Source organism: Anabrus simplex, chromosome 1, assembly GCF_040414725.1.
Source record: "Anabrus simplex isolate iqAnaSimp1 chromosome 1, ASM4041472v1, whole genome shotgun sequence".
NCBI lineage: Eukaryota > Metazoa > Arthropoda > Insecta > Orthoptera > Tettigoniidae > Anabrus > Anabrus simplex.
In genome coordinates this window covers 497,220,493-497,247,145 of record NC_090265.1, presented here as the reverse complement: position 1 = coordinate 497,247,145, position 26,653 = coordinate 497,220,493, and the positions used below count along the sequence as shown (strand labels likewise).

Genomic DNA, 26,653 nt, shown 5'->3' with positions numbered 1-26,653 from the left:
AACACACTGGTTCATCAAAGCATTCAAGCTATTCAATCCCTTCTCTGAGGCACTGATTGAAATGACCGGAGTGCATATTTAAGGGAATAAAGGCAGAAGAGTGTTGACAGCTGTCTGCGACTTGGTCATTCCAGCTCTGGAACTTTGGACTTTTAGATCGGCACCGTAGTACTATTACATGTAACCAATCTCATGATTAGACCCGTATTGAATTTGCTATAATATGCTTACAATATTGTGATTTTTTATTTCCCACCTTTTCAATACAATTGGTTTTATGTTGTTAGATCATAATGCTACAACACTGTTTTATAGGGACATGTTTCGCTTGAATTTCAAGCATCCTCAGCCTATATAATCATCTCAAGGTTAAGACCTGTCGTATTTGATTAGTTTTGACAAATTTGTGCTTAATTATAATTCTAACAATAAAGTAATAAAATATATAAACATAGGAATTTATGAACACATTAATAGTTTAACAATATGAATGACTATAGTAAAATTGGAATAACTGTTAATTCTAAAGATATTGACATCCAAAACACAGTGTCTTCAAATGTTGGAAAATTTGGCCAAAATTGTTTTCTCAAAGTTCTAGTTTATTAAAAACAATTGTAATTTGACTTTAAAGTCAAGTCAATATCTTTAGAATATCTTTAGAATTATCTTTAGAATTAACGGTTATTCCAATTTTAGTATAGTCATTCATATTGTTAAACTATTAATGTGTTCATAAATTCCTATGTTTATATATTTTATTACTTTATTGTTAGAATTATAATTAAGCACAAGTTTGTCAAAACTAATCAAATACGACAGGTCTTAACCTTGAGATGATTATATAGGCTGAGGATGCTTGAAATTCAAGCGAAACATGTCCCTATAAAACAGTGTAGTAGCATTATGATCTAACAACATAAAACCAATTGTATTGAAAAGGTGGGAAATAAAAAATCACAATATTGTAAGCATATTACCGTAGTACTATTTGTTAAAAGTGAGAAAATGTGCGGTTTTTAATTTGATCAAGTATTTTATATGTTAAAATTGCTTTAAATCGCTACTTTCCTACTGACGTTTTTGTAATGGCCTATGTCGACTTCAGTTAGGAAAACCACAAAGTCAGTCTTCCTGAAAATCCCATAGCAAAACACGGGTACATCTGCTAGTGTATAATAAAGTTAGCAGATGAATAGATAATGTTTGGCCAAAAGTGGATCATATTTAGGACTCGCTACACTTACTAATGTCAAGTCATGCTCTGAGCTGAAGATCATAGAAGGGGCCAGAACATACATGATTGTATTGTGTGTTCATCACTACAGTTGCTTCTTTACATCTTCTGATATGATGAACCTTATCAATTGAGATTGAATTTTGATCTGTTGTCCATTCTCATAACATGTCCAAACCATTGTAGTCTTCGTCTTCCTAAAAGCTCGGTAATAGGTATTTTGAGGCCAGCCTCCTTCCTGTTTTCTTCATTTCTAATCTTGTCCTTTGTGGTCTTCCGGTTCATTGTTCTGATGAATTTCATTTCTATTGACTGGATTTTACTATTTGCCTTGTTATGCAGGGTACATGTTTTGAGTCCATATGTGTAAACTGGAATGAAGTAGGTATAAAACATGGTCAGTTTTGCTTTCTGGGGTATTTTATCATTCCAGAGTAGATTTCTCCAGTGGCTTCTGTGGCAAACGTTTCAGTTTTCATATTCAAACAGCGTCACCTAACCTAACTTAACCTCACATGTATTATGAAAACATATTTCAGGCGTCAGTAGAGTAATGATCACCTTCTTGCGATGAATTTACATGGAAATAGCCCTTCCGAAATTTAACCAGACACAAGTTAACACAGTGAAACACCGTCATTGTGTTCCTTATTATGACGATTTCTTTATTAACACATTGTAAATTCAAAGTCCCAATTCACATCGTATTAAACCTATATAAAAATACGTCACTTATCGTGTCACAAATTTCGCTGTTAAAGCTTAGTATGATCACATTTTTCTAGCCTTGAAAATATTCTTTATCATCCCTTGTGATTTCCAATACAGATTAAAAGCCTCGCCACAGCAGACAGGCCGGGAAAAGTTGCATGAAAACGAGTAATGGTCTTGAATTCCTAAGCTTTACAGGGTAAATTACACCTTCGGGAAGCAAGCCATTAACCTCAGTAAAGTTCAATTTTCCTCTCCGGTTTTCAATGATATTTCTGAATAACCCAATAAGCCTGTTTGTACTTGAATTTCACATTCCATTCAGAAGTTAGAAATTTATTCTGTGTTGAGCGATACAGGGAAGGGTATTTGTTGCGTGATAGCCTACGTACAGATTAAGAACACAACAGTGTTAAGTTGACTAGCATGGTGCATATTTGTCTTGTGGTATGGTTATGGATACTAAAGAAGTCGTGAAATTGCTGAATAATGAAGACAAAATTAAAATCTGGAAGTGGACAGACATCTGCATGTTTCAACGGTGGCATGTATGTTGAAACTTGCACCGACTGGAGTCGATCGAAGTGTTGTCGCATTGAAAATGAAATTGAGAAGCTTTCTGGGTCCTATTAAGTATTTCTTGGTTTACTGTGTTGTATCTTGAAATTATACTTCCAAGGTATTTGAAGTTAGAAACGGACTACAAGAGAGTTCCGCCCAGGAAAATGTCTGAATATGTTCCTTTCCTGTTGATAGTCATTTCAACAGTTTTTGCTTTACTGATGTTTAGTCCATATTTTTTAAACTTGCTATGCCAAAGATTTAGTTTCTCCTGTACTTCTGCTTCATTTTCTCCCCAGATCAGGACATCATTTGGAAATATTAGAGTGTTGGGCTCTTTACAATGTTCTTTGGAAGACTTAATGATCTGATCCATAACAATGTTGAACAGGAGTGGTGACAAGGCACTTCCCTGCTGGACTCCTCTTTTGATTTCAAAACAGTCTGATCTTCCATCCCCTTCTTGGACACAGCCTAAGCACTTTGGGTAGACCATCTTTACTTTATTGATCAGGAAGTTTGGCACACCTATACTTTCTAGACATTCCCAGATTATCTCTCTAGGTACACTGTCGTAGGCCATCTCAATGTCCATAAAAACTATCACTAAGTTCTTACCATATTCCCAGTTATTCTCTCGTAGCGTTCGGACTGCAAATATCAGGTCTGTAGTGCTTTAGTTATTCCTGAACCCATGTTGCTCCTCCTCCAATAACGGTTCAACTATATTCCTGATTCTTTTTTCAATTATCTTCTCCAGAAGTTTAAGTGAGTGAGAAAGTAGAGTGATACCCCTGTAATTTCTGTATTTCTTCCTGTCTCCCTTTTTATACAGGTGGATAATGATACCTTTCATACAGTCCTCTGGTAGGTATCCTGTTCTCTTTCCAGATGACAGAGTACTCTATACAACCATTGTATGCCTTGTGTTCCGTCTGCCTTTATCATGTCAGCAGTGAGGTCATCAAACCCTGGGGACTTCATGCTCTTCAGCTGGGACTCCACTTCTAGCCATGTTAACTGGTGTTGTGCTCCATCTTTTGCACTTCAGTGATATCATTTTGAAGGCTTTCTCCATTTCATAAAGTATTGAAGTAGTTCTTCATTTCTCAGTGCAAGGGTGTTGCCGTGCACAGTTCTTCTGTTCTTGACTATTTTATAAAGCAACTTTCGATTATTTTTACAGTCTTCTGTTAGCCTCATAGTGAACTTGTTCCATCAATTTTCCTTTTCTTCTTTAATCAGTTGCTTCACAAATAGTTCCTTGTTTCGGTACTGGTGTGCCAAGTACTGAAGTTCATCTTCTTGGTGGACCGATTTCTGTTTTTCATTATATAGGCTCTTCTTTGCTGCATTTTTTTCTTTCACAGCAGTATTCACCCTCTCATTCCACCTTGGTGTTTATTTCTCCCTGCATATTGCACTTCTCTTTCCGCATAGTGATTCGGCTTCTTAAAACCAGGGTATTCTTGAATGACAACCACTCTTTTTCTACTCCTCTGTTTTCAATTTTGTAGTAATTTTGCTGAGATCTTTCTTAGGTATTCTTCTTTCTTCCCATCTTTTCCTAGCAACCAGATCTTTTTCTTGGGCATTTTCTTGCGCTTGGCATTCTGCAGATGGACATTCCCAATGTGTGCAACCAAAAGCCAGTGGTCACCATCAAGTCTTTCACTTAACATGATGAACTGGCCAGCACATCTATCAGTTATTATATAGTATTATCACTGTCCTCTGCTTCCCATCCCAACTGTAGCATGTAATTTTATGGCTGTCTTTCTTCTGAAACCAAGAGTTTTGTATGCTCAGTTATTCCGTACACAGAAGTCTATCAGGTTTTCTCCCTCCTGGTTTCTGCCACCATAGCTGTAGGGGCCTACGATGTCTTCGCAGCTTTGGCTATGTGTCCCAACTTGGGCATTCAGGTCTCCCATAATAGTGATGTTGTCTTCCTTTATTTGGTCCTCTGGATCTACAAGGAACTGATCCTTTTCATCTGCAGGGCATCCTGCCTGTGGGGCATATACTTGGAAAAATGTATGGAATACCTGGCCAACACGCAATTTAATTTTAATGATTCAGTCAGTCATATGACTGATGTCTGCGTGCAAAATCAACATCTTTGTGGAGAACAAAAGCAACTCCGTTTCTGGCTTCATTAGGGTTCCCACTTCAGTACAATATATATCAATTTCATAAGGTTTTCTTTCCTGAACCTTTCCATTTCGTATCACAACCCTAAAATCCCAAGTGTGCGCCAGTCCATGAGGTCTACAATTTCTTCACATTTACCAGTAAGGGTAAGGATATTGAGGATTCCAATTCTGAGCTGTTTCCTTCTGTGTAATGCCGGTCTCTTCCTGCATCTCTAATGAGCTATGGGTGTTTGGCCGTCATAAGTTCGTGAGTTGCATGAAGAGTTGTTGTCGTGTCTGGTAATTTTAATACTTTTACATCCGTGGCTTGTTTTGGTTTTGAAAGCAATGAACTCATCAACTCTGTTCAGCTGACTTTCTAGGCCTAACACTATACATAATTTTCTGTTGGGGTAATCTCGCTTAGCCTTTGGCAGTCCCCTGCCACATCTGCAAGGCAGCAGCGTTTTGGTGAATTTGTGTATCATTTCCTACACAAAGGCTTCACCAAGGTTTTTTTTTTTTTTTTTACAAAAAACAATATAAATATAAGTCACCACCTGATCAATACAAAATTTATTCACATTCAGCTAGTAAATATGGTCAAGACCGGTTTCGACCCCTAGGGGGGTCATCTTCAGTTGACATGCATGAAAGATATATTTTACAAAAACATCACATATAATGATTAAAACTTAAATTAAGTCGAACTGATCATAAATGTTGGTATGTATGTCTTGGTACATTTGAGCTATTGTATGTGTCAATCCTAAGTTTCCCAGCATACAGTGTCAAGGTAAGTAGTTAACTAATATACATCATCCATGAAATTACATGCTATTTTTCATGTTATCACTATCTAATTTGGGTTGTACAATGTGGAATGAGATATACATACATTTGTGTAAATTAATAGTAGTAAGTTCAGTAATATACATTAAAAATTGGTTCTTAAATTACATTAATTGGTTATTGATCAGTCATATGAAAATGTAGAATTATTGGTTTGGACACTTGTGATTAAAATATTAGTATGCAATACCTTGTTGGCATATATCTTAAATACTAAAGTATCAGTTTATAAAGCCTATTATTCTTATTTCTTGGGATAGGGTTGAACTTTTAAAAACTATTTGTTTTGTTGAGCATAGGCATTAGATAATCTTGTTAAATTGGACACATAACTAAAACAGTGGTATATATATATACCTTGTTAAAAATACATTGCATTAACATTATTAATATGTGGTGCTATATATACATTGTTTGGGGTAAAATGGGGTTAACAAGGTTTTCACAACAGTATTTGATTAGTTATGATGTTCCGATATAATGGGTCCGTAAAATATATAACTATATACAAAATTGCGGTTAGATAAGTATTTGTATAATCTGCTTGCGATGTAGGTAATATTTGGTTGTAATGTCTGGCGATATTTTGGGCAGCTACTGTTGTTAGAGCTATTAAGAGACTTGAATATTATTGTTGGAGCATGTTCTTCTTTTCGTGTGCCGTAATGTGTTGAGTTGGTGACATTTGTAAGAACACGTTGAATGTTATGCGTCCTGGTAGGGTGCACGTTGATTTTATCGTAGAAGCATATATGTTGTGAAAACAAAGTATCTGGAAGTAGAAATAATGAGTGTGAAAATGGTGTGGTATGAAAGTGTAATAGTAAATCGTATGTCGTTTCACTTACATACTGTCATACTGTGTGCTTTGTGTATTCTGCTGCCGTTTATCTCCGATAGATGGGATTACTGCTGCATACCTAGTATAACAGCCTGCCTGAATATTTGCGGGAAGTAGCTGGGGAGTTAGATCTCTCTCTTCTTTAGCATACCATTCCTCTGGTTCATACAATTTCTGATACTACTGGTACGTAACACACTGGATCATCATAGTATTCCAGCTATTCAATCCCTACTCTGAGTTAGTGATTGGAATGAGCAGTGTGCACACTTAAATGGAATAACCACGAACCTACTACGCTGGCGTAGCAGGGGGAGGGGTGATACTCCCGCGTGGCGCGTTCCAGGTGGCGGATAGTGGGGTCCTAACCGGCTTGCCGGCGGACTTGAGCGAAATAAAATAGCTCTCCCGGACCAAATACACAAACCCCTGCGGGTGGGAGATGCAGGCAAAGAGTACACCCACGGTATCCCCTGCCCGTAAGAGGCAACTAAAAGGGGCGACCTAGGGGTGTTTAAATTAGAACCATGAGACTACTTATAATTAGTACCACCACACGGAGAACACCATGGGTCGCTTTTACTTGTGCTTAGTACCACTATGTTAGATACACAATAGGTTTGTGATTAGTAGCGACAGTGTGTGAATCAGGGTGAGTTTTACAATACTTGCGATTAGTACCACTCTGAGCGACACCATGGGTCTGCCTTGCCTGTGATTAGCATCCACTATGTGAGGAACATCATGGGATAGTATGAGTCCCTCTGATTAATACACCTATGTGAGGAGCACCATAGGTTTGCGTTGCCCATATATGGTGCCACAATGTGAGAAACACCATAGGTCTGTGTTACATCTGCGCATTACATTGCCTGTGAGTAGTACCATAAAGTGTGGAATACCGCAAGTCTACGCTACTTTTGGTTAGTACCGCAACATGACAAATACCATGGTTCTATTTTCCTAGTGATAAGTACCATTACGAGGGGCCAGTGACTGGATTTTGGACCCCTTTAGACTACAACAATCATCGATTCAGGATTGTGCTCTAGAAGCAGTCCCTTGGTCAGTAATAGTATTGATTGTGGGGCATTGCAGGTCGGATCCTCTCATTGTTTTAAATTTATATCCATCCATTCATTCTTCATCACGTTTTGAATTCTGATCAGTGGATGATTTTGGACTTTTAAATTGTCATTACATTTTGTTTCGGTTTGTACCATTAGGGGCCGATACCTAGATGTTAGGTCCCTTTAAACAACTAGCATCATCTTAAATGGAATAATGACACAGGAGGAGTGTTCATGGCTGTCTGTGGCCTGGTCATTCTAGCTCTGGAACTTTGAACTGTTAGATCGACACTGTAGTATTTTTTTTTTTAAAGTGAGAAAATGTACTGTTTTTCATTTTATTGAATATTTCATATGACAGCATTACTTTTAATTGTGACATTCACACTGACGTCATTGTAATGACCTATGTTCGACTGCGAAAACTATAAGGACAGTCTTCTGAGGATTCCGTAGCGAAGCACGGGTAGAACAGTTAGTAATTTGATAAAAATAGCATTGCGCTTTGCATAATCGCACGGGCACTTAATGCAATGTATTATCTATGCATTTAGGTGCATGATTGATTCACACATGTGGAACATGAGTTCATACTATTTTCAGAAGGCTTATCAGAGACCAATCATCTTACTCACATACTTCCTGTGAAGTAATACAGATGAGTAACTTTTAGCCATGTAGCCTCGTTATTGCAACAGTCCGGCTTTGAGACAATAATATATCATAGCACTCTATTGCGCAAGACATGTAGAATAAGCAGTTTTGACCAATTGTATCTCCTGATTTCTCCTAATTTCTCCTAATTCTGATTTTAATATCAAAATCTCCTGGTTTTTGGTTTTGTTAAGTTGGCAGGTATGATACTGTAATCGGCTGCTACAGTACGTATTATGTTTTTACCAAGTACAGACCTTCCGAAATGTGGGTAAAAGTAACTGCGAGTAGAGTTTGTGTGTGATTGTTCTGTATGTCACATTACTGAAATTGAAGTCATGTCAAGTGAGTACGCACTGATTTGTTGTTCTGCTTGAACTTTAAAAGCAAATAAACTTTGATTGAAAATACTGTATTGGATTTAAGTTCTTTGTTGGCTTCTTTCTTTTTATTTTATAACTTTGTGCTAAAAATAGCCAGAAGACAGTATTCTTCCAAGATACTCAGTGAATAACTAAAAATTATAAGAGAAAAGGACAAAAGAGCAAAACAGAAATTGTGAAGAAAGCCGGCATTCCACTCTCCACAGTTTGGACGCATTTTAAAACATCAGGAGAGCTTTGAAGCATAAGCTATGTAAGGACAGAATACAGATAAAGAAATGAGGGTTCGAGCTGCCAAGCATTTGGATTTAGAGGACAAACTGTTCATGTGGTTTAGGCATGTCTGAAATAACATTTCACTTGTTGGCAAAGTTTTAAAAGCTAAAGTGAATGAGTTGGTATTGTGGCTAGGGCTAGAATTCCGGTATTTGCATGGATTGCTCCAGAGATTTTAGGAGTGACATAACATAATGTATAATCACAGCAATAGAACCAGCTTTTGGGTGGTTAGGCCGTGTGCATAATGCAGAGTTTCGTCCAGACGTGCCATTTGGACTCATCAGCTGGAATGGCACGCCCCTCCAGGCAAGCTGTGTGTGTGGACGAGCAGTATCTGTTAATATAGTAGGTGCCGAGTGATGGTGAGAAAAGGCAACACATATCGTAAACTCATATGCAGTAAAGGGTGTTTTCACTATGGACAAAACTACATTAATTTTTCAATGCAGAATGTAGAAGGACTTTTGCTTTCAGAGGGGATAAAGTGTCACATTGGGAAGTTGTATAAAGATTAATTCCATTTGTGATTCAAAAATTTAAAAATGTGCAGTGTTTAAAACATTAATATTTTCCAGACATTTAAAGAGTATCAAAGAATGCCTGGATGACTGGCAAATTATTTGAAGACTAGTTGATTTGTTTGGAAAGAAAAATGGCCTGCCAAAACAGAAAGATTCTTGTATTAGACCAGTGTGCTGAGCATGAATACAACCTGACTCTAAACAATATGCACTCGGCGAGTTGGCCATGCGCGTAGAGGTGCGCGGCTGTGAGCTTGCATCCGGGAGATAGTAGGATCGAATCCCACTATCGGCAGCCCTGAAGATGGTTTTCCGTGGTTTCCCATTTTCACACCAGGCAAATGCTGGGGCTGTACCTTAATTAAGACCACGGCCACTTCCTTCCAACTCCTAGGCCTTTCCTATCCCATCATCGCCATAAGACCTATCTGTGTTGGTGTGACGTAAAGCCCCTAGCAAAAAATAAAAATGCACTGTTAGTATCTACCCACAGAGACAACCAACTATTGCAGGCTCTTGACCAAGGCATCATTTCTGTTTTGAAATGCAGGTACAGGAAATGTCTCAAGGAGAAACCCCAAGAAATATTAGATTAACAGAAACAAGAAAATGGAATATTATAGACTCTATTCATGGAATTGCTGTTTTACGTGATGCTATTTCTTCAGTCTTCAGGAACTGTAAAATTCAGTAGACTTGTATTTATTTTTCCATTGAACTATATTTGTTGGTATTAAATATTCTTTGTCTTTTAGGCAACCTCTAAATTATAATGATGATAATAATAATAATAATAATAATGATGTTAATAATAACAATAACAACAATAATAATAATAATAATAATAATTGTTGTATTGTATGGCCTCCTTGTGGAGACATTTTAATTTGATGCCATCTGGCTGTCTGTTCATCAGTTTCGACGTTCCATTTTACTCGAGGCCTACTACATGACAGACAGAGTAAACCGAATCTCTCTTGGGCGTCTGTGGCTGAGATTTAATGAATTTTGTTGGGTAAACACCAAATGTATCGCATGTTACTATGTGATAAACATCTTCTGGAAATGGACAAGATGTGAGTATAATGAACGTTGATGAAGATTATGGTAAAGTTGGGAGCAACTGAAGGAAACATCCATTGTTGAACTAAATTTAAAAGAGTATGACGAAGTGGACAAGTTTGAACCAATATCAGGGCACAGAGAGTGGGCAGTACTAATAGACTGTCCAACCTGAGGGTCTGTTGATGGCAGAAGTAACTGCTATAGAATATGAAGAAAAGGAAGTCAACTATGCCTTATCTGCGCTGGACTTTGTTGTCAGGGCTAGTGACACTGATGATACAGTAATTAAATCAGTGTACTAAACTCATAAGTTTCTAAGTGTGTACAAGAGGAAACTGATGCAGACTCTCATTAGTGACTTTTAAAAAAATCAGTAGACTTGATGGATTTAGTTTGCATATTGCTTTCCTTGATTAGATCTATAAAAACATTTTTTGTGGTGCTTTTCCAGTTATATTTAATCAATCAATCAATCAATCAATCAATCAATCAATCAATCAACATTGATCTGCATTTAAGGTAGTCGCCCAGGTGGTAGATTTCCTATGTGTTTTCTTCACCTTTTCTTAAATGATTGCAAAGAATTTGGAAACATGTTGAACATCTCCCTTGGTAAATTATTCCAGTCCCTAATTCCCCTACCTATAAACGAATATTTGCCCCTGTTTGTTCTCTTGAATTCCAACTTTATCCTCATATTGTGATCTTTCCTACTTTTAAAAACACTACTCAAATTTATTTGTCTACTGATGTCATTCCACGCCATCTCTCCAATGACAGCTTGGAACATAACGCTTAGTCAAGCAGCTCGTTTCCTTTCTTCCAAGTCTTCTTATCCCAAACTTTGCAAAATTTTTGTAACACTACTCTTTTGTCAGAAATCACCCAGAACAAATCGAGCTGCTTTCCTTTGGATTTTTTCCCCGTTCTTGAATCAAGTAATCCTGGTGAGGGTCCTGTACACTGGAACCATATTCTATTTGGGCTCTTACTGGAGACTTACATGCTCTCTCCTTTACATCTTTACAACAATCCGTAAATACCCTCATAACCATGTGCAGAGATCTGTACCTTTTAATTACAATCACATTTATGTGATTACCCCAATGAAGATTTTTCTTTATACTGTATTAACACCTAGGTACTTATTGTGATCCCCATAAGGAACTTTCACTCTATCAGTGCAGTAATTAAAACTGAGAGGAATTTTCTTATTAGTGAAACTCACAACCTGGCTTTTAACCCTGCTTATCATCATACCATTGTCTGCTGTCCATCTCACAGCATTGTCGAGGTCTTTTTGCAGTTGCTCACAATCTTGTAACTTATTTATTACTCTCAGTATAACATCATCTGCATAAAGCCTTACCTCTGATTCTAGTTCTTTACTCATATAATTTATATACGAGGGAACATAAAGGTCCAATAATACTGCCTTGAGGAAATCCCCTCTTAATGGTTACAGGATCAGATAATGCTTCACCTACTCTAAATCTCTGACTTCTATTATGTAGAAATATAGGCACCCATTCAGTCTTTTGTCTAGTCCATTTGCTCTCATTTTTGCCAGTAGTTTCCCATGATCTACCCTGTAAAATGCCCTGGGTAGGTCAATTGCAACACAGTCCATTTGACCTCTCAGATCTAGATATATCTGTTATATCTTGCTGGAATCCTATAAGTTGAGCTTCCGTTGAATAACCTTTCCTAAATCTGAAATGCTTTCTATCGAACCAGTTATTAATTTTGCAAACTTGTGTAATATAATCACAAAAAATGCTTTCCCAAAGCTCACTTGTAACACTTGTCAAACTGACTGGCCTCTAAATTTGAGCTTTATGTTTATCACCCTTTCCTTTATACAAGGGGCTACTCTATGAACTCTCCATTCATTTGGTATAGTTCCTTCATGCAAACAGTAATCAAATAAGTACTTCAGATATGTTACTATACCCCAACCCATTGTCTTTAGTATCAGTGGTATCAGTGGCATATCCTGGAATCTCCACTGAGTCATGCAACTAGTAACCACACAGTAACACAATGTATTGAGTAAATTTCAATTCTGCTCATCCTAATTACATGTACTATCAAACGATAGAGAAGGGTCCACCTATTCAATACCATTAGCTTGTATAGTGCCCTATATAACTGGGACTAGTTTCGACCCCATATATATTGGGCCATCTTCAGCCACGATCCATTTGGAAGACATAACGTATGCTCACATATAACCAATAATACAGTAAACAATCTGCATTCATAACTTGAAGCTACATACAAATCATTACCCATATTAATATTGAACAAACATAATTTATAAATCCAGTGGCTCGTCTATACAGATGGGGGATGCCAACTCCCAGACCTACTCAAGAACGTTTGGTTGCTGTAGGAGCAAAATCTCCGGTCTAGAAAGCCAAGAATAATGGCCGAGAGGATTCGTCATGCTGACCGCACGACACCTCGTAATCTGCAGGCCTTCGGGTTGAGCAGTGGTCGCTTGGTAGGCCAAGGCCCTTCAAGGGCTGTAGTGCCATGGGGTTTGGTTTGGTTTTTTCAGGAGCAACGACATAGTTCAGCACTAACTATAGCAGTCCTGGTGTGTCATTTTGTTTCAAGTTTGGATGTGTTGTTCGCACTTCATCAATGTTTTAAATTTAGATTGTAAATTGTGACATACCAGATTGTTTACTTTATTATTGGTTATATGGGAGCATATATCTTCCAGTTGGATCGTGGCTGAAGGTGACCCAAAATATCTGGGGTCGAAACTAGTCTCAGTTAAATAGGACACTATACAAAGCTAATGGCGTTAATATGGACCATAATGAAATTAATAACTTATGACTAATTATTAGGGACCTTAAAAATTAGCATCTATTTGTTTCAAAATTAGCATCTATTTTTCCAAAATTAACATCTATTTACAAAGTTAAAATAATCTCATGGTATTATTAATTTTAACGATTCCAAGTTTATGAAGTGCAATTATTGTCCTTGGTTCATACACAATACAAATTTATTGTTCAAACGAAAGCATTGTCAGTACTTAGGCATTGCTTTTTTTCAAATTGCACTGTCTGTCTGTAACCACTGTGTTGTAATGAGACAACACGCGCTTACTATCTACATTGTTCGTTGGGGTCCACAACAACTTAAGACAGTGTTTAGCAAATATGCTGAACTCTGTCTGAACTGCAGTTAATGCAAGCATGACATCACATTTTTCACTTTCTTTCATCTGGGTTTGAATTGCGTGTTTCAGAGAACAGTAACCAGACCAGATATTGTTTCATGAGAGATCTGTTACTCCAAACTTTTTCTCAGGCTCATCGAATTTATCAGTGTTATTCAAAATTACATTTTTTGGTTACAAAGCTTGAGAAATTGACACAAAATGCTTATGGTTGGGGTCTTTAGTTTTCAGTGTGGCTAGCTTGCACTGTGAAGAGTGAGCAGCTTTGACAAATGTGTCTCTACATGCAGCCTGATGTAGAGGAGTGAGATTAATCAAAGCATCATTAGTTGCCGCAGAAAAATTCCCCTCACAAATGAAGGTAAAACTGGCGTCAAGGTTATGCAGTTTGGGGTAAAGGAGATGAGAGGTAGGATACAGAGACCCTTCAAGTTCAGTAAGGAGGTCAACCAATCCAGCTGTGAAAAAAACCATGTGGGAGTGAAGCCTATTCACTTCTCGGTCACTCAGATCAGTCAGGTACTTAATACGACAGTTGTTGATGTCTTTCATGTCAGACATGTTGAAAAATGTAACATCGGTAAAGCAAGCACTCAAATAGAAGACGGCCTAAAACTAGCTATTCCATCGGGTTATGACAGGTGCAGGAAAAAGCTTTGCTTCCTTTGAAGCACCATTCTTTGATGTTAAGAATTATAAATAAATATTTTTCGCTCTCTTATTTTCGCTCTCTTGTGTTCAAAAACGCAGACTTTGCCATCGCAACCACATGATTTAAATCTGTCATCACTGCAACCCAACTATTGCCAATTAAGCTGATCTTATGTGCCCAGCACTGTACATGCATTAAATGATCCCCTCTGACCACACTTAAATGTTTCATAACACCAGGTCATGTTCGGGGCACTGTCACTAACAAACACTTTAACTGCATCATATGGTACACTATAACTGCACAGAGCTTCTAAAACAGCACGAGAGCAGTTTGTAGCATTTCCTGCATCAAGATAGTTCACAGAAACAATGTGCAGCTCTCTTTTCGATCGGGCTGGGACTTGGAATATGATGATAAAAACACAACGGTCCATTCTATCTGTAGTTTCATCACAGAGTATGTTGATGTTCTTCCCCACTAGAGCCTCTGTTGTTCTTTTCTGGTGGTCAGATGCAACTTCTAGAAAGGAATAAAGACCTCAAATTATAACAAAATAATTTAAAATTACTGGATCAGTTGGGTACGGGTAAGATAGTTCGATACGGAAATTGCACTAAAATTTGGTATCCTTCAATTTTGTGCGTGGTTTCGATGTCATAATACCTAAACTGTACTCGATCAATGAAATCGAAACTTACCCAGTAAAAATGCTTCACGTAGAGTTCTCGCACATGGCAGCTCTTTATTTGAAAACTCGGTAATTCAGGCTCTTAGCTCTTTGCTTTCCAGCTTTTCCAGAGGTATATTTGCTTTGGAAAAAACTTCAACTGTGCATTTCGAGAAGTTATCTCTGGACATTTTTTGTCGTTTACAACTATCTAACTGTGTAAGCACAGAAGATTGCTTTATTTGAGATGTACTAGCAGCTGGGGTTGAACTTTCGTTATCGCGTCGCTTACGCATGTGTTTTTCAGATTTAACATGTTTCACAATGCTATCTTTTTTTTTTCCCCCACCCAACTTGGCAATTACAATACTTGCAAAAAACTGTCACTGAATCTGTGGCATATAAACCATCCTTTGCATATTGCTGAGAGCCCTTTCATGCTCAGTTTTTGTCGTGCGCCCCATAACCTAAACGATCGCTTGACTTTCTACTCTTCACTAGTTTCAATTTTGAACAACAGGAAAACAATGCTGCGTCTATCTCGTTATTTCCGTGACACTCGATTTTCATTTCACATAATAATCGATACAGATCTTATTCCCCTTGCTATTCCCATTGTAAATATCTATTAAAGTCAGCAAGCAGCAATCGATCGGCTACTTTTCTTCATCGATCGGCACGGTAGAAAGTTTAATACATCACATTTTGAGTATTTCTGACAATTTTACTGAAATATGTTGTTTTCGCCAGTAAAATAGCACATTTTTGGAAAATTTGCACCCAAATCTTATACTAATTTTGCACTTTGGGTCACAATTTGCATTTTGTCGCACTTCTATTTATGCGTAAAAATGATTGTATTCCACATTAGAATTACCGTAGGCTTGGATTCAGTACAAAATTAAAAAATTCGCATTTATTGCAAATGCGATGTTTTTAGGTCCCTACTAATTACATGTAGGCAAACTCCACACTACGATTCTTTCTGCAGAATTCCTTGATAGTGTCACTGTAGAAGTCTTCACGTGTTTTTAACTCAACAAGAAGATCCTTTTCTATAGACATAATTCCTAATGGAAAGAGACGACTTTGACTTTGAGAATTGCGAACTAAAGATTTTATTCGCTTTAAGGCTGAGAAAGTGTGTTCTACTGACGATGATGTAGCGGAAATAGTTGTAATCAATGTGCAAAACTTATAAAGCTCAGGAAGACCACTGTGGAGACCACTGGTCAATAGGCATTTCTGGATTTGAGCCCCAGTCTTATCTTTGAAGTGTTCAGGAGTGAACATGGCCCTCAATTTTGATTAAATCGTACTATATCAAAATATTTTCCATAAACTTCAATCAATTTACTGACTTACTCTTCAGGAAAATCGCCAGAAAAATATGATAATTTCTTACAATCAAGTATTTTAATGAAGGACTGATCTCCTAATGAACAGAAGCGATATTTTGACTGTGCTAGAATAACATCGTGTATTTCCAGGTAAACCCTCCTATTCTCATCTTTAACTGAATATGAAATTTTTTCCTTTCTTCTCTTCCTCTGCGGATCAAATTTCCCATCTGATCTGTCACAGATGTTAGCAAATCCACTGTTTCACATTATAGATATTTTAGTTTTTAAAGAATTCACTTCTCTAGTGCAATGTGCAATGTCTAGGGTCTTAGATTGAAGGTTGTTATATGTAACATCAGTCAATGAAAATATTTCACCAAAAACATTCAGAAGAAAATTGAACTGAAATTCCATTACCTTCACAAGAAACCCGCTTGCCTCATTAATTGTACACTAGAGTCCCGTTAATTGGAACCCTGTTAATCCGAAAGTCCGGTTAATCTGAACTGAAATATTCAATTTAAAAAATTATCCTTATTGAAATGAAAGAACATATAATAGAATGAAGATTTACTTGCATTTTATTAGTCATATTTTATTAGAATATATGTAAACATAACTACACATCATAAACTATCAATCACTGGTCGCTTATCTTTACAAAGTCTGTTAGTTTCTTTTGCCGTAGTGATTGGAACCTACTCGAAGATGCAGTGTTAAGCCAGCATCTCATGAACATCACTTGTGAGTCACGTGTTCACGTTCTGCAGCGCTACCACTGAGAGAGTGGCAGAACTATTAAATAAACATCACAAGCAGCTCTTCGCATCCCGGGCACAATGCAAAAGTGTAACCCGTTACCGTATTTTAGCAGTTTTAGGAGACAAGTTTTAATCTAGTTTTAGTCATTTTCTCCTCTACGGGTTCTTAACTACCCTACTGTAATTATGTACAGTATTTTATTAATGTAACTGCTAAAGAATGGACATTTCAAATTACAGTATGTACTGTACTGTATCGTAGAAAGTATTTTCCTTGGACGGTTAAGGCGCTGGGCTTCTGACCCCAGCTTGACAAGTTAAATCCTGGCTCAGTCCGGTGGTATTTGAAGGTGCTCAAATACGTCAGCCTCGTGTACGTAGATTTACTGGCAAGTAAAATAACTCCTGCGGGAGAAAGTTCCGGCACCTAGGCATCTCCGGAAACCGTAAAAGAAGTTAGCGGGACGTAAATACAATAACATTATTATTAGAAAATATTTTCTGGTTAATCCAAAAATTACAAACTATCACTCTTATTTTTGATCCGTATTGAAAACGTGGAACATGGAACATCGTTGAATTGAATGTGGTTATATCACATGTCGTATGTGTTTCTGTCTTACTGTATTAGCAGCGTTGGTCTGTCTGGAATTCCAGTCTTCTAGAAGGACTACATTTTCATGTAAAAATCAAACAACCTATCAAATACTCGAAAAAAACTCTTCTCAAAGCAGCTTCAACCAACGTCTGTTTGCAACGGTTATATCAGATAATATTTTAGACCAATCAACTTAATGAGGATAACATCATAACATACGCCTTTTCTCTTAGCCATTCTTTTAATGTCAGAATATAACAAGAATCACCCTCAAGTTTTCAACCATTTTTTTCTATTGAAAACTTAGGTTGACAACTGCTCCAGCAAATATATGCTGACTTTTATAACGAAGAGGATCAACTTCAGTACCAGACATGTGCCGTTTTTAGAATATATTGACACAAATTTTCTTTTAGACAAAATTTTAAATTAGTTTACAATAATTTTAGCATGTGTTGTACATGTCATGTCCCAACAGCATATTTTATAACCACTATTCTGTAAAGTTAATATCATAAGAAATCACAGTTCAATTTTTACAAATTATAAGGGTGTTATTGTCCTTTATGCAATGTTTGTTTTAAGATTAATTTAATATGGCTGATGATGCCCAATAAGAAGGGCGAAACATGTCCCTATGATATTTAGATTTTCTATGTCTAATTGACCACATAACATGGTACTGATTATATTGAATAGGTGGAACAATAAATGTACTCCTTTTGTAAAATAAGTGAGATAATCCGAAAATTTCGTAATCCAAACAGACTCCGGTCCCAATTAGTTCGGAATAACGAGACTTTACTGTATTGTTATCTCAGTTCCCAGGTTCCTCCAAAATACTTTTGTAAAGCTCTTGGAGAGGAGCATGATATTCCGCGATGGTCTGTACTAAATGGCTAGAATAGTTCCACCTTCATGGAGATAATTTAGGAAAACTTTTCTTGAGGATACTGTCCAGCAGGTTAGTTCTCTTAGAAGAATTGCTAAAGAATGTTGCAAGCCACTCATCATTGCGAAGAACATATGACATTCTTTTGTGTATGACTAAACTAAGCTTGTGAGCGTAGCAGTGGGCGAATACAGCCTCAGGAACTACTTCTTTCAATTTAGCTTGCACACCATTCAGCTGACCTGCAAGCACCGCCGCTCTGTCGAAAGTCTGCGCAACTAATTTTTTGCTGCAGTCAGAGTTATCCAGACACTCAATTGCAAGTCTCACCAGACAGACTCCGCTGTCCTTTCAGAACTCACATTATAGAAACCAACAAATCTTTCAACATCACCATTATGAACGTATCTGAGGACAAAAGGTAACTGTAAAAAGTTTGAAGCCGGGCTGAGTGGCTCAGACGGTTAAGGCGCTGGCCTTCGAACCCCAACTTGGCAGGTTCGATCCTGGCTCAGTCCGGTGGTATTTGAAGGTGCTCAAATACGACAGCCTCGTGTCGGTAAATTTACTGGCACGTAAAAGAACTCCTGTGGGACTAAATTCCGGCACCTCAGCGTCTCCGAAGACCGCAAAAGTAGTTAGTGGGACGTAAAGCAAATAACATTAATTAATTATTAAAAAGTTTAAAACGTCAGGAGTCTCATCGATGTGTACTACACGTGTGAATTTCATTACCTGTGAGTAGTACCATAATGTGTGCAATACCGCGAGTCTTCGCTACTTTGATTAGAACCACAACATAACGAATACCATGGTTCTACTTTCCTAGCGATAAGTACCATCATCATCATCATCATCATCATCATCATCAGTGTTCCATTGCTTGTTATAGGGTTAAAATAATTTTGATACCTTATTACACAATCGGTGAGAGAATATGGAGATTTGGCATTAACCGTTAATTCAAAATCACGTAATTTGAAGTCCAGTTTTTCAGTTCCGTGCACTCCAAATTAACAAGGTTTTACTGTATTTAAAAAATAAGGCATATAAATTGATAGGGATTGAAAAGTAAGTCTTAAATCTTACTGAACTAATTTCTTCGATTTTACTAATTTGATATGCAAGTTGTCATTTGTATCTTAAAAATATGCCTGTATTCAGAGTATGGTATTGGAAGTTATATTTGATATTTTGACATTTTACAGAAAAAGCCTAATGAAGAACTGTCCAAATGTTGTGAAGGTTTATTCGACATTTTGGACAGCTTTGCTGACAACAAGAAGGGACGGGTTGCTATGTGGCCCTTGCAGATCATGTTGCTCATCTTATCTCCGGTGAGTATGTATATAATAACCAGCAAGATACCTATGCTATGCCACAGTTTTGGACTGAAATCTTTTCTTACTCTATGGTATTAGATTTTAAAGAACATCCACCACTACTACAACTAAATTTTACAGAACTTCCTTGTAAATTAAATTTTCTGTTCTACCCTCTGGCTGGAGGTTTACCAAGTTGTAAGGGGTGCTCACTTGGCCATTAGGCTATGTACAGCTAGCTGCCCATACAGAAAAACGGTCATTCTTCAAATCTATGCCAGCCACCCCATGAGACTACTTCAGGTCCTTACTTCTAGCAGTTGCAGTGCAGAGTTTGGCAGGGAACTAGAATCTTTTTTAACTTGAAGAATAGCCTGAAGGGATGAGGCCTGGTTTCTGAAATTCCAGATATGAAATATATACGCTTATGTGATCAAATTTTAAGAATTGTATCTAAATTGTTTTTCTGGAATGATAGACAAAATGCATTTCCATAAATCTCTCCATAACTTATCTGTCCGTAAATTGTCATATAATGCTTATTGGTTCCATAAGGAATTAAGATGGTGGATGCCTGCCCTTACCAGTTCGCAAGTTCATAAAGTGAGGTTTGTGTATGACATTGGGTGTCGCTCGGAGACTGTGCTTACGTGTGCAAATGCTACATGATAGCACCTTTCTTAAATCCTATGACTTGGGCAGAAAATGTCTGCAATGACGCCCATATTAAAAACAAAAATGCAGTCGAAAGGCCCATTGGGTTATGGAAGAGGAGATTTTTATACATTGTGTTAAAACTCTGCACTAAAATACAGTACTTGCAACTCCAACGATAATTGTTGCTACAGTAGTGTTACATAACATCTGTATCATTAGCAGAGATAACATGCCAGCAGACTTCAAGGCTATCAACTTACCACAAGACCCTGATGTCCTGAGTTTTCCTCATAATCTAGATGCTAGGGTTCGTGCTATAGGAAGACATCTTATTGAAATGCACTTCAGCAGACAAGTGAGGTTTGGTGGAAGAAAGGGATATAGGAGCATTGCATTGTTTAATTATTAAGACAGAAAAGTTGCAAGATATTATGAAAAAAAATATTGGTTTTCACATAAATATTCACAAATCACAATTTCATTTTTTCATTCTGTAACATTTTTAAATCTGAAGTTCCATGTCTTCTTTCAGTTTTGAATCTTCTCTTTTCTTCTGTATTCTGAGATCTGTTATTTCTAATTCTAGTAAAGTTCTATGTGTAACTCACACTTCAATTTTTTATGTAAATGTTTTTTTTCCTCTACCAATCGAGTACTATCTGAGGTTTGTACAGAGTCTCTTTTCAACACTATTTTCACGGGTGTTTTCTGTGGAATAGATAGCTGTGATGGAAGTTCGTCAGTAGATGGTGCAAAAGGCGATGGTAATGGTGACAACGGTGAAGGATTCAGAATAAATGATGCTGTAGCCATGCTTTGTAAATGGTGATGACAGTGAAGGATCTGGAATAAATGTGCTGCAACCATTTCTTGTATGCTTTGTAAATCTCTTGGGGGTTGTGTTGCTGGTGCTGAGCATGTCTTTTCTGTAGTAATTGCTAGTTCTATACAACAGGAATATGAGAATAATCAGAACATGCTTAACTGTTTCATACAGTACAATGTACCAGTAATTTAGGAAGACAATTTTATATTCTTTTCACATGTAATATATGAGGAATCTAAATTAAATATAGCATATTAATTTCACAAAACAATTAGTGAGATTACCATTATTGTAATTTGCAGTTTTAGAATCATTTGGAGACTCAGACGGTTCAATCTGTGGAGTAAGAAGAGACAGATGTTGTGCTCCTTGGTCACTTTCATGATGTATGTGTCTCTTCCAGTTTTGTACCTTTCCACCTACGAGAAAGATAAAAAATTAAAATATCAATAATTAAAATAGCAGCTTTTTTTTTTTACAAAAAATAATCTAAGGATTAATTACCATAGTCTTACTTCAGACTTCCATAGACTGGTGGATAACGTATATAAGAATACTGGCATAAAGGGTTGTAAATATTTTTGAAAGCATGAAATATGCTACTGATATCTTTTACTTTTCCTTTCCTTTGGCTCTTGGTGGGGTAACCAAAGCCACGAACCCTACTTTACCAGCATTGAGGTTATGTATCCTGGAACATCACTAATAGCCAATGTGCAATTGAGTATGTGTAGTATTAAGATTATTTACTCTCTGCAACTGCATGAACTTGTCATCATAGCAGTTTGATGTATTATGCTATCTTCAATCATAATGTAGTACAATTTAGTCATATATAGCCAAGAATTTAATGGTTTAAACATAGCAATTTATTTGACTAAATTATGAAAGGCTCCTTCGACCCGAGAGACTGTTTGACCCTAATGCTACCAGTGCAATGTTGGAGTGGATTCACTGGGAGAAAACATTCGAGAACTTTGTCAACAGAGTGAATGACTTCAGCAATGTAGCTAAATTGACGTTGGTTATTAATCATTTATCTCCCTCAGGATTTACTTTAATAGCTGAATGGAGCATATATGCAGAGGCTAAAAATAGGTTAAAATCATCTTGCATCAAACCTAAAAACGAAATATTTTCTCATCATCAACTTGCGACAAGGGGTCAAGTTCTTCTCGAATCTTTACATCAGTACTACAGTGCTTTTGCAACTTCTCAGGAAAGAATGCTTGTTTAAAGCCGTAACTGAAGAGGAAAGCAGGAAGATACACGTTTGTGATGCATTCAGTAGGGAATTATATTTTCCAGATTTTCATTATCGTTTGCTTGAAAATAACCTACTGTAATATTATAACAAGCATGTAATTAAGTACTTGCTTTAGAGATAGCACAAAAACATTTGTTGTGTTATACAAATAAAATCTCATATTTGCATTGTTCTGTGTAACCTGTACAGTGAAAGAAAATTAAATCACACACTGTGATTTTTCTTTAATTTTCCTTTAAGACACATTTGTTTATTGACTAAGGCAGACCAATTATACAGTTTTCTTTCAAATAACATTTACTTACTGAATGCAATACCACACCAACTTATTAAACCAGATATTGGTGAAGTCTCTTTCCTTGTCTTCTACAGCTACTGCAGCAACTACTTCAGGTACTCAGGAGAGTTATTTTGTGGTAATCATAGCCATCATAATCATTGGTGGATGATGCTGAAAATCAGTTGTGTGCTGTATCAAGCAGCTATATCGGCTTTTGAAGAGTTAAAGTCACTCGTACCTAAATCAGCAGTTACATCTATTGATGAAGATGGAGAGTTCATGGTGGAAACAGATTCTTTCAGCCGTGCCAACCAGGCGAGTTGGCCCTGCGCTCAGGGGCACATGGCTGTGAGCTTGCATCCGGTAGGTAGTGGGTTCGAATCCCACTGTCGGCAGCCCTGAAGATGGTTTTCCCTGGTTTCCCATTTTCACACCAGGCGAATGCTGGGGATGTACCTTAATTAAGGCCACGGCCGCTTCCTTCCAACTCCTAGGCCTTTCCTATCCCATCATCGCCATAAGACCTATCTGTGTCGGTGTGACGTAAAGCAACTAGCGAAGCGGTCAACTGTGCCATTGCGGCCGTACTGTCTCAAGAGGGGCTTCTTGTGGCTTTCTTTTCTCGAACACGATCAAACGTTGAGAAATGCCATTCAGCTGTTGAACATGAGACTTATGTAATTGTAGAACCTCTTAAGAAATGGAGGCACTATACTGTAGATGTGTCATGATTTTAAATTAATAACCGACCAGAAATCTGTAGGTTTCATGTTTAACAATAAAACATGCAATAAAATGTAAAAGAATTGTAATACATTAAAATGACATCTAGAATTAGCAAACTTCAGCTTTGTTATTACAGTATGTCTAGTAGACCTGAAATAAACAATGTAGCTGCTGATGCATTTTCATGAAGAATATGCTTATCATTCAGAAAAACGCACTCAATCAATTACATTCAACGTTGTATCATCCTGGAGTTACTTGCATGAATCATCGGATAAAATTGTACAATCTCCCTTTTTCAGTTAATGAAGTAACTGCCAGATATGCGCTGAAATAAAGGTTAGCTTTTTCTTTTTTTGAAGGAAGGCTGATAAAAACCACATCTCCTTTTGAACGTTTAAAGATAGATCTAAAGGACCACTTGCTTCCAACAATGAAAATGTGTGCGTAAAGTCATGGTGCAGTTTCAGGGGCGTTTAACTTTTAAACTAAGCATTACACTAGAGAATCCCATCAAGTTTGCATATGCAGAAGTGGGTGGAGAGAGGAGGGAGCAGAAATGCACACATGTAACAGTTAGTGAAGGTAGGAAGGATGCCACACCAGTTGAGATGTGGCCTATGCAAAGAAAGGTTCAGTGATTTTGTGGGTGGAAAAATTTTAGTCCATGACACTTGCAGTGCTTAGTGGGTGCAAACAAAAGATAAGACGTAGTCAAATTTAAGTATTAATAAAAGTATGAAAGCTGGTAGGTGTGAGATATAAGAAAAGGATGTAGAAGAACACAGATCTACCCAGAGGGGGAATACAGAGTTTTCTTTTAAGGGGAGTGTGCAAGGTGGCTAAACAGTGAGGTCAGGAGCAGGCCATGCTGATTTAACTAATGCACGACTCTGGTGTTGATTCATGGAAAGATTTGTTACTTGTCTATATAATTGTTTATTGTAACACATAATTTACATATAGAGGCAATATGGAACGCCCTCGCCCGTGCTAAATGACAGTGTTGTGATATGTTGTGAGACTTTGTCTCATTACCAAAAATTGATGCCTGCCTGGCCATCAGATGATATAGATGTTGATTCCCATATGGAACCTGAAATATTTGTCCTGAATGAGTAAATTTATAATGCCATTTATATTGACAGTGTTGTGTCGTGAACTGCTATAATTCAGAACGTTATAGCGATCCTAGTCTAAAGTTTTTCGTGTTCAGTATGAAAAAGAAGACCAATATGGATATTGGCAGTGATTCGAATGAAATAAGTATCGTGAAATAATACCAAAAGTATAATTCAAATGTAATTGACACCTTGAGAATGACAGTGGTGTAAGTAATTAAAACAGGCATTAATAACGTCTCATGAGTTCCTTGTCCCTGTTTATTACAATGCTAAATTCATATAATTCAATAATTAATGTTGTACCAATTCCACATTTCACTCTTTCTGTAAAGAAATCTGAATTCTTCCCTGTGAAAAATATTAAGGGGAGTTACAATTGCATTTCGAAACTTATTAGTTGTGACTCTAGTTAGTGGTTTTTGTTGAGCTAAGTGGCTCAGACAGTTTAGGCACCGGCTTTCAGAACCCAGCATGGCAGGCTCAATCCTGGCTCAGTCCAATGTTATTTGATGGTATTAAAACACGTCAGTCCCGTGTCTGTAGATTTACCAGCACATAAAAGAACTCCCACGGGACAAAATTCCAACACCTCGGCTTCTTCAATAAACATAAAAGTAGTTATTGGGATGTAAAACCAATGAAATAATAATAATAATAATAATAATAATAATAATAATAATAATAATAATAATAATAATAATAATAATATTGCCTTTACATCCCACTAACTACTTTTACGATTTTCGGAGACTCCGAGGTGCCAGAATTCAGTCCCGTGGGAGTTGTTTTACGTGCCAGTAAATCTACTGACATGAGGCTGGCGTATTTGAGCACCTTAAAATACCATTGGACTGAGTCAGAATTGAACCTGCCATGTTGGTGTCAAAAGACCAGTGCCTCAACCGTCTGAGCCACTTTGGCATGGCTAATCTTTTTTCACACCAGGTAAATGCTGTGTAAGGAAGACCAGCAGAAAACGATCTACGGCCTGTACCTTAATTAAGGCCATGGTCGTTTCTTTCCAATTCTAGCCCCTTCCTATCCCACTGTTGCCAGTAAAAGCCTAACCTGTGTTGGTGCGACGTAAAGCAAATTGAAAGAAAAACTTCTGTTGTTTAACACTTATATCATCCTATGAAATAGCATACTTTTTTGTGGTATTATTTGATTCACTTTTGGATATGAAATTTACGGCATTAAATCCATCATAAATGAAAATATCCCTCCATGATTGCTCTTTGTTCATTATTTGCATTAACAACTCACAGTGCTAGACTACGAGAATTAGAAATGGCTGTGGAAGTAAGGAGAAATTTAAAGGAACTTACTAGGAAATTGAATCTAGCAAAGAAGGCAGCTAAGGATAACATGATGGCAAGCATAATTGGCGGCCATACAAATTTTAGTGAAAAATGGAAGATTATGTATAGGTACCTTAAGGCAGAAACAGGTTCCAAGAATGACATTCCAGGAATCATTAATGAACAAGGGGAGTGTGTATGCGAGAATCTTCAAAAGGCAGAAGTATTCAGTCAGCAGTATGTAAAGATTGTTGGTTACAAGGATAATGTCCAGATAGAGGAGATGACTAATACTAAAGAAGTATTACAATTTACCTATGACAGCAATTACATTTACAGTAAGATACAAAAGTTTAAAACTAGAAAAGCAGCTGGAATTGATAAGGTTTTGGGGGATATACTAAAGACAATGGGTTGGGATATAGTACCATATCTGAAGTACTTGTTTGATTATTGTTTGCATGAAGGAACTTTACCAAATGAATGGAGAGTTGCTATAGTAGCCCCTGTATATAAAGGAAAGGGTTTTAGACATAAAGCTGAAAATTACAGGCCAGTCAGTTTGAAATGCATTGTAAATAAGCTTTGGGAAAGCATGCTTTCTGATTGTATAAGACATGTTTGCAAAATTAATAACTGGTTTGATAGAAGGCAGTTTGGGTTTAGGAAAGGTTATTCCACTGAAGCCCAACTTGTAGGATTCCAGCAAGATATAGCAGATATCCT

The 26,653-nt window shown here is 37.1% G+C and overlaps 1 protein-coding gene across 1 annotated transcript in view; it reads left to right on the top strand.

Annotated features, from left to right (window-relative positions):
* Positions 1-26,653, top strand: part of Nf1 (neurofibromin 1) — a 666,749-nt gene that overhangs the window by 91,979 nt on the left and 548,117 nt on the right. The window contains exon 7 of the mRNA XM_068225031.1: positions 19,633-19,761. Within this exon, the coding sequence (XP_068081132.1) occupies positions 19,633-19,761 (129 nt within the window). The remainder of the gene's footprint in view (positions 1-19,632; positions 19,762-26,653) is intronic.